Source organism: Dreissena polymorpha, chromosome 8, assembly GCF_020536995.1.
Source record: "Dreissena polymorpha isolate Duluth1 chromosome 8, UMN_Dpol_1.0, whole genome shotgun sequence".
In the NCBI taxonomy this organism is placed as follows: domain Eukaryota; kingdom Metazoa; phylum Mollusca; class Bivalvia; order Myida; family Dreissenidae; genus Dreissena; species Dreissena polymorpha.
The window spans coordinates 1,109,233-1,122,340 of record NC_068362.1 but is presented as its reverse complement, the minus strand read 5'-3'; the positions used below and the strand labels follow the sequence as shown (position 1 = coordinate 1,122,340).

Sequence of the window (13,108 nt, the reverse complement as noted above, 5' to 3'; positions counted from 1 at the left end):
TTTTATGATACAGTAAAATGTCCAAATATTCATGAAAAAAGAATGCTACATTCATGTTAAATAAATGATTAAATGATGAAGAATTAAAAACAAAGTTGTATCTCACATTGTTTTCTGGTCTATTAATTCACGGTAATGCCCATTAATGTCAAGATGTAATGAAATTGCAAAACTGAATTTAGCTTTCCATTTGTCACATCATAAGTAATAACATTTTTGAACACAGGAATTATTCCTTTGCGAATGATTTATTTCTATTCATAACATTTATTATACTACCACTAATTTTCCCGCGCCCATTAAAAGTGTCTCCTGCGAAAACTTTTTAACAATAGATTCAATACTTGTTCGGTTTATCTAGGTATTTGGTCAAAATAATTTAAGTTAATAAGTTGAGTTATGATTCTCTATGCTTTTCTTTTATCACTAAACGTATTATTCATTTTTTATAAATTAGTACACACATTCCCTTTGAAATTGAGATAATTATATAATAAAATAAACAGCGGAGTGGCTCAAGCTTGTAGTTTGGGAGTAATTTACTACTACTGGTATTTTATAAGACATCAATACCTTTATTAATGGGAGTTCCGGAAATGCAAGCAATCTCAGATATGGACATAATATCATATAAAATAACAAGGTTTGATGAGATTTTTTCTTTTTTTTTAATAACTAATTTGAATATAAACTAAATGACAACTTTTAACACACATTTAATGCAGTCAAAACTTCAACATATTATGAGCAAATCTTCAAAAATTATAATTATGTTGTTCAGATTTCCAATTTTAAAAGTTTGAGTGGCGAAAATTTAACAGGGAAAGTTCCCTCGTATTGTCTTTTCATTTCTCCCAACTTAAAAGATCTTCGTGATTTTCCGCTCACAAACAAACTCGCCTTTTGGAGAGGCTGTGTTTGGTGGCAATAACGCGAGATATAGAGGAGTATCTGCACCTGAAATCATAGACAGTTGTTTAAATGTAAAATGAGCTTTGCCCTGTAAATAAGAGGTTTAATGCGTGTACTTAAAGTTGCGACCCATATAAGCCTGTGTTGACCGCACAGACTAAGAACCCTGCCGAACAATTATTACGATGGTTTACGATGGTTTAGTTGTTACCTTCGTCGATGGTTTTTTGACCCATATGGCTGGTCATATCTGTAGCTACGTATCCCGGACAACACTGAAACAAAAATACGTCTGTGTTTGGTTCTAAAAAAGATCACTCAGACAGAAAAAAAACAAGGGCGGGATACGCTCTATAGCCTTTACCGGCAAGTACAATAGGACTTGGAAAAGTCGGAGATAAACCACTGCTGAAGTCAGATACACTGGGCTAAAGTGCGCATAACAACGGCGCAAGGGTTTGCATTCCAATGATGGACAACCAAATAGCTTTGTGTGATAGTACTCTACCTTTGCAGTTATTCAATTCGCTGATAGAGTCCCACGCCTCAAAGGAATGCAATCAGATGTACCGAAGTCATCCCGTCCCGCTGCAAAAAGTCAGGCTATTGAGGCGGAGGAAAAATTCGGCTGACCAGAAAGTAAACACCACTCAAGGGATATATTGACGAGTGAACATTCTTCAATTGAACGCGGGGGGGATTAACAACATAAATCTGCTTACAGTGAACGACTACATGCCGACAACATTGATGGAGTCTGTATCTAAGAAACGCATATGAATTCAAACCAACGGTTAACCATCAAAAGATACCAAACTTTCAAGCTAGAAAGAAAAGAAAAACACAAACGAGGAGTGCTGATGCTTATCAAAACAATGTCTCAGTTCATGGAATTCGAGTAGATACCAACAAACTGAAAGCCAATGTGTCAGCATCACAATTGATAGGTCTATAACTACAATATATATTACTTCTTCCAAGACCTTACCCTGCATAACATAGAAAAACTTCCCTACGAGAACTGCTTGGTTGATAGAGACTTAAACAGGCACTTAACCTGTTTTGGATTTGAAAAGACGGATTGAAGGGGTACAAAATGGAGACTGACATATTGACTTCCGAATTGTTTTGCTAAACGAACATTAAGACGCACTCAAATTCTTCTCACGAGGGTGGTTGTCAAGCTTCACCTAAAATCTAGCATTTACAACTGATGATCTCTCCAAGAAGACCAATATAGACGCACTAAGACCCTTAGGAGACAGCGACCAAAGACCAGTAAAGCTAGCTTTTAATCTGCACCCGATTGTATAAACGCTGGTTAAAGTTACCGCTAGGTAACATTCAAATCTTGGTAAGTTTGCGGTTATTCAGGTACAGTAACCTTCAAGGTAACTCGATTGTATAAACACGATATACCGCAAAGTAACCTAACCGCGCATAGTGGAATTAAACACCGGTAACTTTAACCAAAACATTCCCACAATGCATTTTCTAATGAAGTAATTTTCGCGCGAAGTGTCACGCTTATAAACAGCGACATTTTGTTTTTTATCAAATTCATTTACAAATGAATTCACAATTAAATAAAGTGTAAATTTTAACTGAGTTCATCAAAATGACCAGAGACAAATTGATTATGATGTCGGGATTTGCATCATTTAGCGGAATCTCTGGTGCTTCCAAACTGCAAGAGAGTGCTTACAAAGACGTCTATTCTTCTAGTTGTTCTAGATGTAACATAAAAATTATACATGGTCGTTGTAACATGCTAGACTATTCATCTAATTTTGCTTATGTTTACAATAAACTTACTTACTTTCTTGTACAATAAGGGAATTTACCATAGACAAATAAAACATTGTTCAAGTTAAAATATATCTTTGTATGCAGAAATCTGCAAATGCAACCGAGTTCACCAACGGCTATTATTTGTGTCGTGTCCTGAGAAAACTGGGCATAATGCATGTGCGTAAAGTGTCGTCCCAGATTAGCTTGTTAAGTTCGCACAGGCTAATCAGGGACGGCACATTCCGCCAGAAATTGATTTTTGCTAAGAAGGGACTTCATTTTAACAAAAAATGTCATAAAAGCGGAAAGTGTCGTCCCTGATTAGCCTGTGCGAACTACACAGACTAATATGGGACGACACTTTAAGTAAATGCATTACGCCCATTTTTCTCAGAACACGACACGTTTGATAAACTGCTCCGGTTCATTTTAACAGCAGTAATGTACATAGAGTACATGACGTAGCGAGTGACGAAGAAGAAAGTTTATTGAGTTCTCATTTGAATATAATGATATGATGGCATAAGGGTCTTTATTTAACTATGCTAAAATAATTATCAAAGACCCTAGATGCAAACTCGTCAATTATTGAATTAAATGGATTATTTATGGATTTTAAGGAATTTTTAAAGGTAAGATACTAGTTCAAACGTGTTTTGTTTTTTGTTTGTACTTTTGTTGTTCCCTGTTCTCGGAGAAATGATTTTAACATGGGCGCCATTGATGCATCGGATCACACACGGTATACCCATAACAGAATATAAGAAACACGTTCTGTGCGTCCTTAAATTCGTCGTCCGAAGTCGGAAATCGTATTGCCCTGTAAATTAAGTAAAATAAAGTGTCAGTCGCTGCAATTTGTTGTTTACTCGTCGAAATTGTGAAGGTCGTCGATGGTTAGCTTTATAATGTCGCGCGCCGCGGCCATTTTGTGTAAGTTACCTCTCGGTTACTTGCACTTGCCCACCTAGGTAAGCAGGGTATGTTTTAACTGGGTTTTAACCGATCGGTATAACCAACCAAATTTTATACAAACGCTTACCGACCAGTAACCAACATGTTACCGACTTTTAACCGCCGGTATGTGGTTAACCGTCGGTTCAACTGTTTATACAATCGGGTGCTGAAGTGCAGGCCACATAGCCGCACAACGTTTCCAAGGTGGAACTACAAGAATGCAGCTGGAGCATGTTTGAAAGCTTCAAATACCTCTACATTTTGGGGCCTGAAGACAGACGACCTAATCATTAATCACATCAACATGAATTTCAATCAGGACATTCTTAAAGCAGCTTCGAAAACAATACAACGGGGCGCACTTAATCAGTACATACACTATTTGACGGAAGAGCTTGAGCAGCAGAGGGATAAAGCTGTAAGCAGCAGACAGAAAGTTGAGGAGATCACCTCTACTTCTGTTGACAAAAATATCGCCCTGAAAACAACCTCTGCCACAAAATCATACTTTCTAGCAGAAGGGGAGAGAACAAACCCAAGACGTTCATAGATAGCGACGGACCAATGCTGTGTTAGCTGCCCAATGACATGAAGACAAAAGGACAGCGTTAAAATGACATTATTCGCATCTAACACTGTTGAATTGAGCTGAAAAGAATAAACAGGTCAAAAGAGTTATTTAAAATGTGGACACTGACCAATTATCTGCAACTCATCTTGCTACCAGTTGTTTATAAATATATATATATATATATATATATATATATATATATATATATATATATATATATATATATATATATATATATATATATTTGATATTTTACATGATTGTCCCAGTCCTCTCAGCCGAGCGAAACTGTCTTTTTGTTAGGATCGGAGTTAGTGTTCGTGTGTCGTATGGATAGATATCGTTGCAGGAAATTAAAATGATCCGTAAAACAAAATTGTGTCTTTGTGTCGTATGAACGAATCTGCACTAAAACTTAATTTAGATTCACATCGTACATATATGATCGATTGTCAAACGAAAGAACGGTTGATGTTCAAATGCATTATTTTTCTCTTTCCGGGTTATTGTTTTAGTATGTTGATGCTGCTTTAACAAATATAAGTGTATATGAAGTGAAAACACCAAAAATAAACAACGGTTGCGATAGACACCTATAAACATAGCATAATTATACTGTTAGATGCGCATAATGTCACTTTAATTACCAGCTCAAAATATCATGCTGATGAAGATATTCAGCCAATTGCTGTATAGATAGTTATGAGGAAGTCAGTTAAAACACTGTGCTTTGAAGAAGAGGGAAAGAAAAACCTCAAAGAAGGATCATCCAGTGGAACACATGAACAAGCCGTTCAACCACCAACGAGATTATTCTACGTCTAAGTACAGAAGGAAAACCAACATCCTCGCCCGAGGAAAAAGGTTCAAACGACTACCACTTATCCTATGAAAGAAAGTCTGAGCAAATCAACAAACAGACGACTGAAGAGAGGAAGCTTCATCCAGCAGACAATAGTTTTGGTAGAGAAATGCCTCGATATCCTGGGTAATGTCTCCAAACATATCTCCCAGTACCTTGAACACTCAGGCTGGAGCGAAGTGCAAACGAAAATCACTCACCATTGGACGCATGACTTCACCTACGGATCTTTCAACTAGGATGTCAGACGTGGCGGAGCCAGAATCTACATCAGGTACCCAGGAGGGAGAGAAGATCACTCGCTACCTGCCTTTACTCCGCCAATGTTTAGTCTAAAGCAGTAGCGCTAAAAATATGTGCAGCTCATATTGAACACAGCCAACTCTCCTCTAAAAAAAGTTGAAATTTTTAAATTAAGTCATACAGACACTGCCAGACACAACAAACTGATGAACGAAAAGTCAACTTACTTGTGAAGCTATGCAGTGCAAACACTATCATGCTGCAATGGGTCCCACTCAGACATACTTGGTAAAGAAGCCGAAGGCACTTTGGTAAAGGATAACATTACAAAAAAGCAGAATGACGGGTCAAACACTTTTTAAAAAAGCTTAAACCGTCATCAAGTCAAAGGAACATACCAAGTGGCTGAAGCAGCATGAAAGATACAACAGGACCGACCCAAACCATCTGCTTTCAACGTCCGAGCAGTTCCAAACATTCAGGCAGCGGACAATCAAAAACCGCATGAACCCCCACCTGTTCACCAAATTCCGGATTGGCTAGTCAAAAAACACTTGCTGCAGTCCTGTTCACTACAAGACGGCCTCAGACACCATTTGACATAAACATTTGATATTGAGAGTTAAGTATATCATTGTAGGCTACACTTGATGTTTAGATATTTTGCAGTTACCATTTCAGAACTATAACAGCATGTTGCATATCTCACAGATATTTGGTTGTCTTAAAAATTTACCAAACATTATAGGAGCATTTCTCATACTTTGTAATGCAATAGATGTGTATACTTCTATTTTTAACTCCATAAACACTATATCTAGTGATCTGTATTTCGACAATCATATTATTAGTATGATTAGAAAGTAATTTTTCTCAATCGGTTCTGTTCTGTGTATAACAATTTTCCTTGGCATTCTGAATTGCTTAATCTACATCTATTTGTTGTTATGTACTATATATTCAAATGAAAACTTACTTTCAATATTGATGGTTATGATTATTTTAGGAGTGTTTTATAAAATATTTAAAATTATTGCATTGTTTTGCTTTTGTAAAAATTTGTTCGCACGTGACTTCGAGTATCTCAAAATAAAAACAATCTGGCCATAAAAAAGTCTCTGAATTGTGTCGTCGCCTCAAAAACAATAAAATGTAATATATTCACAATCCAGGGAATGCGCATGCATTAAATGCATTCAAATGTTCTCGTTTATTGTTTAATAAAAGGCGACTTCAATTGACATTTATTTTACAAATGTGCATGCATTTTATAGCTTTGAATGTGCTAGACAATTTGTTAAAGATAAGGTTTGACGTGAATACAGTGGTTGCAACCAATGGTACATCAAATCACCTGAATCGACCACAATGTCCGGTCGTCTTACCGAATTAACCACAATGTCCGGTCGTCTTACCGAATTAACCACAATGTCCGGTCGTTTATCAGCATTGAGCTGCCGTTGTTGGACAATCGTCATTAGAGTGACCCCGATCTTGCTTACGCCGTAGGCTTGCTCTGGCCAGCCCTTTGCCTTGAGATTTCCGGCTTTCGCAGATCTGAAGTATTTGATTGAAGAGTCGCAGTTATTTAAAGTAAGATTCTGTTTAATCCATTGCCCAAAGGATCACATGACACAACTTGTGTTTCTTGATCTTACTTTACATCAGATTGTGTAAAAACAAATACCACAGTAAACGCAGCCCAAAAGTTCACGTGTAAACTTAAGATCCAATCAAATACACAAACATGTTTCAGACACGCTTAGGATATAATAAGAAATAAAAAACAAAAGACATGTATGCAATCCGTAACTTGTTTCATACCAGGCGACAAAAGTGACTATTAAGTACAAGACTGCCAGAGTGTCACAAAATACGTCATTTGAAAGGTATTGTTTGCATTGAATTGTGGAGGATATATTATTGTGTAGTAGAATTATTCATACAACGAAGACACGAAGGACATGATTAAAACTTTTCAAAATAGAAAGAGGACAATTTTATTTTGAAGATTTGGTTAATTCAGACGACGTTCAGATCCCCTTACTGTTTCTCAAACTATTTTAAGCTTTACGGCCCACAAATGTGGAAACCAAGTTTCTTAATAATACGATTAAAACTAGTTCTAGGGCAGACACGAACATGTTTGCCTATACACATGTATTTTGTATATTACTATTAGTATTAGTAAATGCCTTAATTCAGATGTTTGTAAGCGAATGATAATTTGTCCAACTTTGCAGACATATTTTGACAAGACACATGGTCACCAAGTTTGATGATCAGATTAAAATTTTGTGAAATAGGACGGACCTGCCTCAAAATGTCCCGTGTTCTGAAAGGATTTTTATTGTTGGATACGTTCAAACTATCGTTTCATAGACACTTCCAAGTTCTAAACAGGAATCGTTCTCGGAAAGTATCTTAAATAAGGTAATATTGTGTAGTAATTTTTTTTAACAATATTTTCCAATTTAAGCAAATTAACCACATAGACAAACTTACTTCATTTTTCAATGTTCGGTTCTAATATATACAATAGAACAGATTTTCATTTATCCGAACAGCTTTCAAATTGTTCAGCTTTACATAGTTCTTGGGGAATTATTTTTACTACAAGGAACTTGAGCAATCCTTAAAGCAAATGAGAGATTAAATTCGGGCAGCGCTGGAAGCACGACGTAGTTCTCGTGAGCAGCCCGAAGCCAATCTGGCATTTGCTCGTAAATTTTCGGATATCGTCGCGGAAAATTCACATGGAATATATTGTGACCCAAATAAATAAAAACGAGCATTTTGTATTTCGTTAAATCTATGTTACCAGTACACATCAAGCATTGAAAGTTTGGCTATTGATATAACGAACACTGATTTGTTATGGGTTAACTTTATTTTACGAAATATTGTACGAAATATTCGTTGATTTTGAGTGTTAATGTGGCTTTAACCAGCAATTGACCAAAAGTAAATTGACAAAAGCTTTTTTAGTGGTTAAGAGCCAATATGATAAACTTACGCGACAAATTCCTTCATGAGTTGTTCAACTTTCGCCAAGCTCAGTTCCGTGTCCAGAAACCGTTTCTGCAGTTCTTGGGTGCATCTCGAGGCCGTACTTGACCCTAAACGACTTGAAACGTTTATGACCCTGAAACGGATGGAGGTTATAGTTAACTTTATCAAAAGGTCAGGGGTTTGAGCATTTTTTCAATCGTATTCTGTAATATATTGGAGATCTTCAATCCCGATGTTTACGTTTATTATTTAAAAAATTTAATGACGAACTGCTATATTTGAAAATCTGTGAACAAGTCTCTTTAAAGTGTGGCGTCGTATAAACCTGTATGTTGTAGACATTTTGGTCGGTCTAATAAAAATCCGTTAAAGTAAATGTTGAGGTGGGACAAATCTACAGGAGTTACAAGTAGCTGTATGCACAGTTCGTGTAGGTAACGTGCGAGACAACAAAAGAGGAATGTAAATTGGGTTTATAAAACTAGAAAATTGTTTATGATATGAATTAAAGAATTATGGCAGAGATAAAAAAAACACTAGATCTACAACATGTTTAGAACGAAAATGGTATCAAGATAGATTTATTAAGATTAATATTTTTAAGTTATATAGTTTACTTAAAAACTATAGCAATTTCCATGTAAAAAATATGTTTGCACATTTCAAAAAATATGACGGGCAGAAGGAGTTTCCTCCGGGTACTCCGACTTCCCATCACATCACAAGACCACGCCTAATTGACAATTCTTCAGTTACAACTCAATACCTGTATAGTTCAGCTATACTTAAAGTTTGCCTTAACTTCCGTAATTCTAGTAAGTTGATTAAGTAGGAGTGCCAGAACACTATACGGGTCCACACATAAAATTGCTTCAGACTCAGAAGAACCTCAATATCATCGAAATACGCACATTTAATATGTGTGTTGTTGATGCATTATACATTTGTCCTGATTGAGATTATTGTTTAAACGCTAAGAGATAAATATTGATAACCAATCATGAAAATACTGCCTATATAGCGAATCGATCACATAACTGACTAACGCCTATATTACTTCCTTTGAATTTACTCGCCCTGCGTTGCTCACCTTGCATGTGGCCTTAGTAACGGAAACAGAACGTTGCAGGCGTTTAATGTTCCCCAAAAATTCGTTGCCATGGTGACCACGGCCTGCTCAGAAAAGGGTTCTGTGGCGGCACTCTGCAACAATAATATTAAATATGGAGAAATCTATCTTAGTGTTAAGTAAAGCCACATATATTTTACAAGGCAAAGTCTCGAATATTTACTTGGAGATTTCGCGACTGACTTAATGTCCTAATGATTGAAGCCAAGTTTCATTAAAATACTTCAAAGGATATTGAAGATAAAATATGGAGCTGACACAAAAACAATAATGTACATGCGGACAGACGGCATTCATTAAACTCGCTTAACATGGGGAAAAAAAGACTAATAAATCCTCTGCCCCGACCTTGTAAGCTATGGCCGCGTTATTCACGAGAACGTCAAGGCCACCGTAGTTCTTATGCAGAAAATCGCGCATGCGCTGAACGCTGGCGACGTCTGTGATGTCTAGTTGGTGAAACACGGGCTTCAGGCCTTCTGCGTTCAGTTTCTTGAGCGCTGCTTTACCATTGGCCTCGTTTCGGGCTAGAAGGTGGAACACATGATAATGGCATGCTAATTATAATTAAAAAAGTATAGTATACTATTATGTAAGTATAGTATGAAAATTACTAGTATTTTTTTATTTCCGAAATAGCTTGAAGAAACTAAAACCAAACACAGCTCAGACGAGATATGTAAACCATGCAATAGTCAACTACTTTGGTGTAAGTCTATTTATTGTAATCGATTTTTGATAGCCATGGGCTCACAGAGGTTCTCCTGAGCCTGTTGCCCGGGAAGTTCAAGTTCTAATAGTATATGAAGAGATACTAAAATGATCCCCGACTGGGGATTTAACAGGGACCTCTCAGTCTTAAGTCGATTAAACTATTCGTTACATGTCGGCGAATTAAAAGTGAATAATGACAATTCATCGTAAACAACATCTGCAAAAATTAACATCAAATTGCAAATTACGCTTCTAGCAAAACTTACCGGTTAAGATGACGTCGCCCTGAAATTGTTTACAGAGACCGCGAACAATAGCGTAGCCAATACCTTTGTTCGACCCCGTCACCTAAAATTAAATAAACAAATGAACACAATACAACATAACTGTATTCAGACCTCATGCATACAGGTATGCATTACGAGGAGCAATATATATTTAGTTATACATAGAGAATAACAGGTTATTGCCTGACATATTTCAAAACGATCAGGCAGTAATCTATTTTCTGTTTATCATACCTCTACGTCCCCCATTTTAAAAGAAATTGTGAAAAATAATCACTACGACGCTTCATTTATTGATGGAATATATAATTATGATTTTTGACGTTTAATGTGTTAATAATGACGTCATGAGTACTTTCGCTTTATATTTGTAAATATGTTGTTGGTGTTTATGCTGTTTATGTTGCTTTTTTGTGTATAAAATATACAACATATTGGTATCAAATTGTTTGGTTAGTTGAATCTGAATCCATTTTACTAAATATGATGACTTTATAGTTCATTCCGAGTAATATGAACTACCTCCAAACATTGACTGATATAAATAGGATCTGGCGGGAGTAGTCATATCAAACCATATTTTGTTAAACGAGTCGATGAATTTTGTAAGTAAGCGAGCCTTTGGCGAGCTTACTAACGAAATTCCGGGACGAGTTTAATAAAATATGGTATGAGATTACAACGACTGTCAGATCTTTTTATCACATGCTTTTAATGAGCAATTAAAATAAATATTTAAGCAAACATAATGATAAATCCGGAATGTTGTTTACATTTCGTGACGTCATTTGACGTTGCCACGTCATTTCAGCAAAATAACAAAATGCGATTGGTCAATCGAACGAAAACTCAGCCAATGAAAACGCTTAAAAAGTAAATTACGCATGTGTTTGATAAACATATTCTTATGGTTATATTACGTGGAAAACAGGGTGTGGCATGTGATAAAACAACTTGAACAGATAAAAAGATATATCATTCAACGTTATATCAGACATGTATCAATGTAGCTGTAATAAATAAATAATAAACTTATTTCAAAAGCAATGTGCCTCACGGTTTAAGGTTACAGTCAAAATACACGTACATGAACAGCACAGAGACAAAAAATTACAACAACAAAAACGTTATTTTTCCTGGCACATTGTAAATGTAAAAGACTCATTGTTTTTCTTTTTTATGACATAAATTAAACATATTTTATGTTTTTATAATGATTATTCGTTTAGTAATATTTAACATGAAACCTGAAGTTATCTATACTTGTATTGCATGTCATTGTTGAATGATTAAATGATTTGATTACTAAGTATATATTTAACTTGTATTAATAGTGATGTTTTTGTCTATGCGTAGCGTTTCAATTAAAAATTGAATAACAAATATGTGGTCCATACAATAATGCATTTTTTTCTAAAACCTGTCTGATTGTCAATTTAAAATCCATTTTCTTCTAAAAATGTATTAAACCCCTCATTTACAACTGATGTTGAGAGTTTTCCAAAGCAACTAAATAATGTTATTAGGGCCGCTGATGTCTCCTGTAAATAGCGTAGATTGCGCCTTCAAGCCACACATAAGGCATATGGCCAGTATTTCGAGTATCATGTTGAACAACTTGACATAAATAGGTCACGAAATGTAAGCAACATTCGGGATTTATCATTATGTTTGCGTTAATATTTATTTAAATTGCTCATTTAAAAGCATGTGATCAAAAAGTTCTGACACTCATTGTCATTTCATACCATATTTTATTAAACTCGTCCAGGAAATTCGTTAGTAAGCTCGCCAAAGGCTCGCTTACTAACAAAATTCCTGAACTCGTTTAATAAAATATGGTATGATATGACATCTCGTGCCAGATTCTACATGTATTTTTTTTTAAATAATTAAAATGGAAGATTTAAATAAGCCAGTTTAACAAACAAATGATATAAGTATGTATCTAAAAAAATCTACGTTAATCGTGACTTTGAATGACAATTTTGTTAAGTGCTAAACAATACTTACAACAGCAACACGTTTTGATCCGCTCATTTCGATATGTAAGTTCCTTTGTTACCTTTATTCCGTCGTAAGAGAGCGAATTCTTTAAATACTAATAAGCATTTGATGTTCTAGTTTATGTACTATAAAAATTTATACTTAATGAAGCGTTACTCGTTATGACTATTCATGAACGAATTCGTTAAATATCCGCCCGTGACCGCGTATCGATCGGTTAAAAAAACTAGTAACATAATTTCTGAATTAATACAACCAAATACGCAATAAACGATTTACCTTCAAAGATTTATTTCATTTCCGTTAAATCCATGTCAAAAGTGTTTATATACAGCGTGTTTGACCACGCAAAGTCGATACTTCCATATACACATGCAAAAACATTCACATTTAAGCAGTATTTGCTGTCATGTACATGTGCTATAAAGTGTTCTGATTGTACTTTATTTTGACCTTTAGCGCCTCACACAACTACAATATATCGACTATCAAACTCAAACTCAAACTCGAACAATTTTATTGAAGTAAATACTGGCCACCGGCTCAACAATACACAATATACACAAATTTTATACAATCACATAGTTGCCTTGTAACTATTTCTATCCATATTTAATTATACG

The 13,108-nt window shown here is 35.4% G+C and overlaps 1 protein-coding gene across 1 annotated transcript; it reads right to left on the bottom strand.

The window, feature by feature from the left end:
- Positions 1-701: 701 nt before the first annotated feature.
- LOC127842015 (carbonyl reductase [NADPH] 1-like) lies at positions 702-12,592 on the bottom strand. Its single transcript, XM_052371314.1, has 8 exons — positions 12,492-12,592; positions 10,458-10,539; positions 9,826-10,004; positions 9,439-9,551; positions 8,353-8,481; positions 6,752-6,893; positions 1,124-1,187; positions 702-957 (listed from the first exon to the last, which is right to left on the bottom strand). Exons 1-8 carry the CDS (start codon positions 12,516-12,518, stop codon positions 860-862), a joined length of 834 nt encoding a protein of 277 aa, XP_052227274.1. The 5' UTR covers positions 12,519-12,592; the 3' UTR covers positions 702-859.
- Between the last annotated feature and the right edge of the window lie 516 nt (positions 12,593-13,108).

What these genes read in the sequence shown, in the direction of transcription:
- LOC127842015 (XM_052371314.1), bottom strand. Translation starts at nt 12,518, where the DNA reads ATGAGCGGATCAAAACGTGTTGCTGTT. An exon ending in GATCAAAACGTGTTGCTGTT is followed by an intron (nt 10,540 to 12,491) that starts GTAAGTATTGTT and finishes ATTTAATTTTAG; the next exon opens with GTGACGGGGTCGAACAAAGG. An exon ending in CTCATGAAGGAATTTGTCGC is followed by an intron (nt 6,894 to 8,352) that starts GTAAGTTTATCA and finishes CAAATACTTCAG; the next exon opens with ATCTGCGAAAGCCGGAAATC.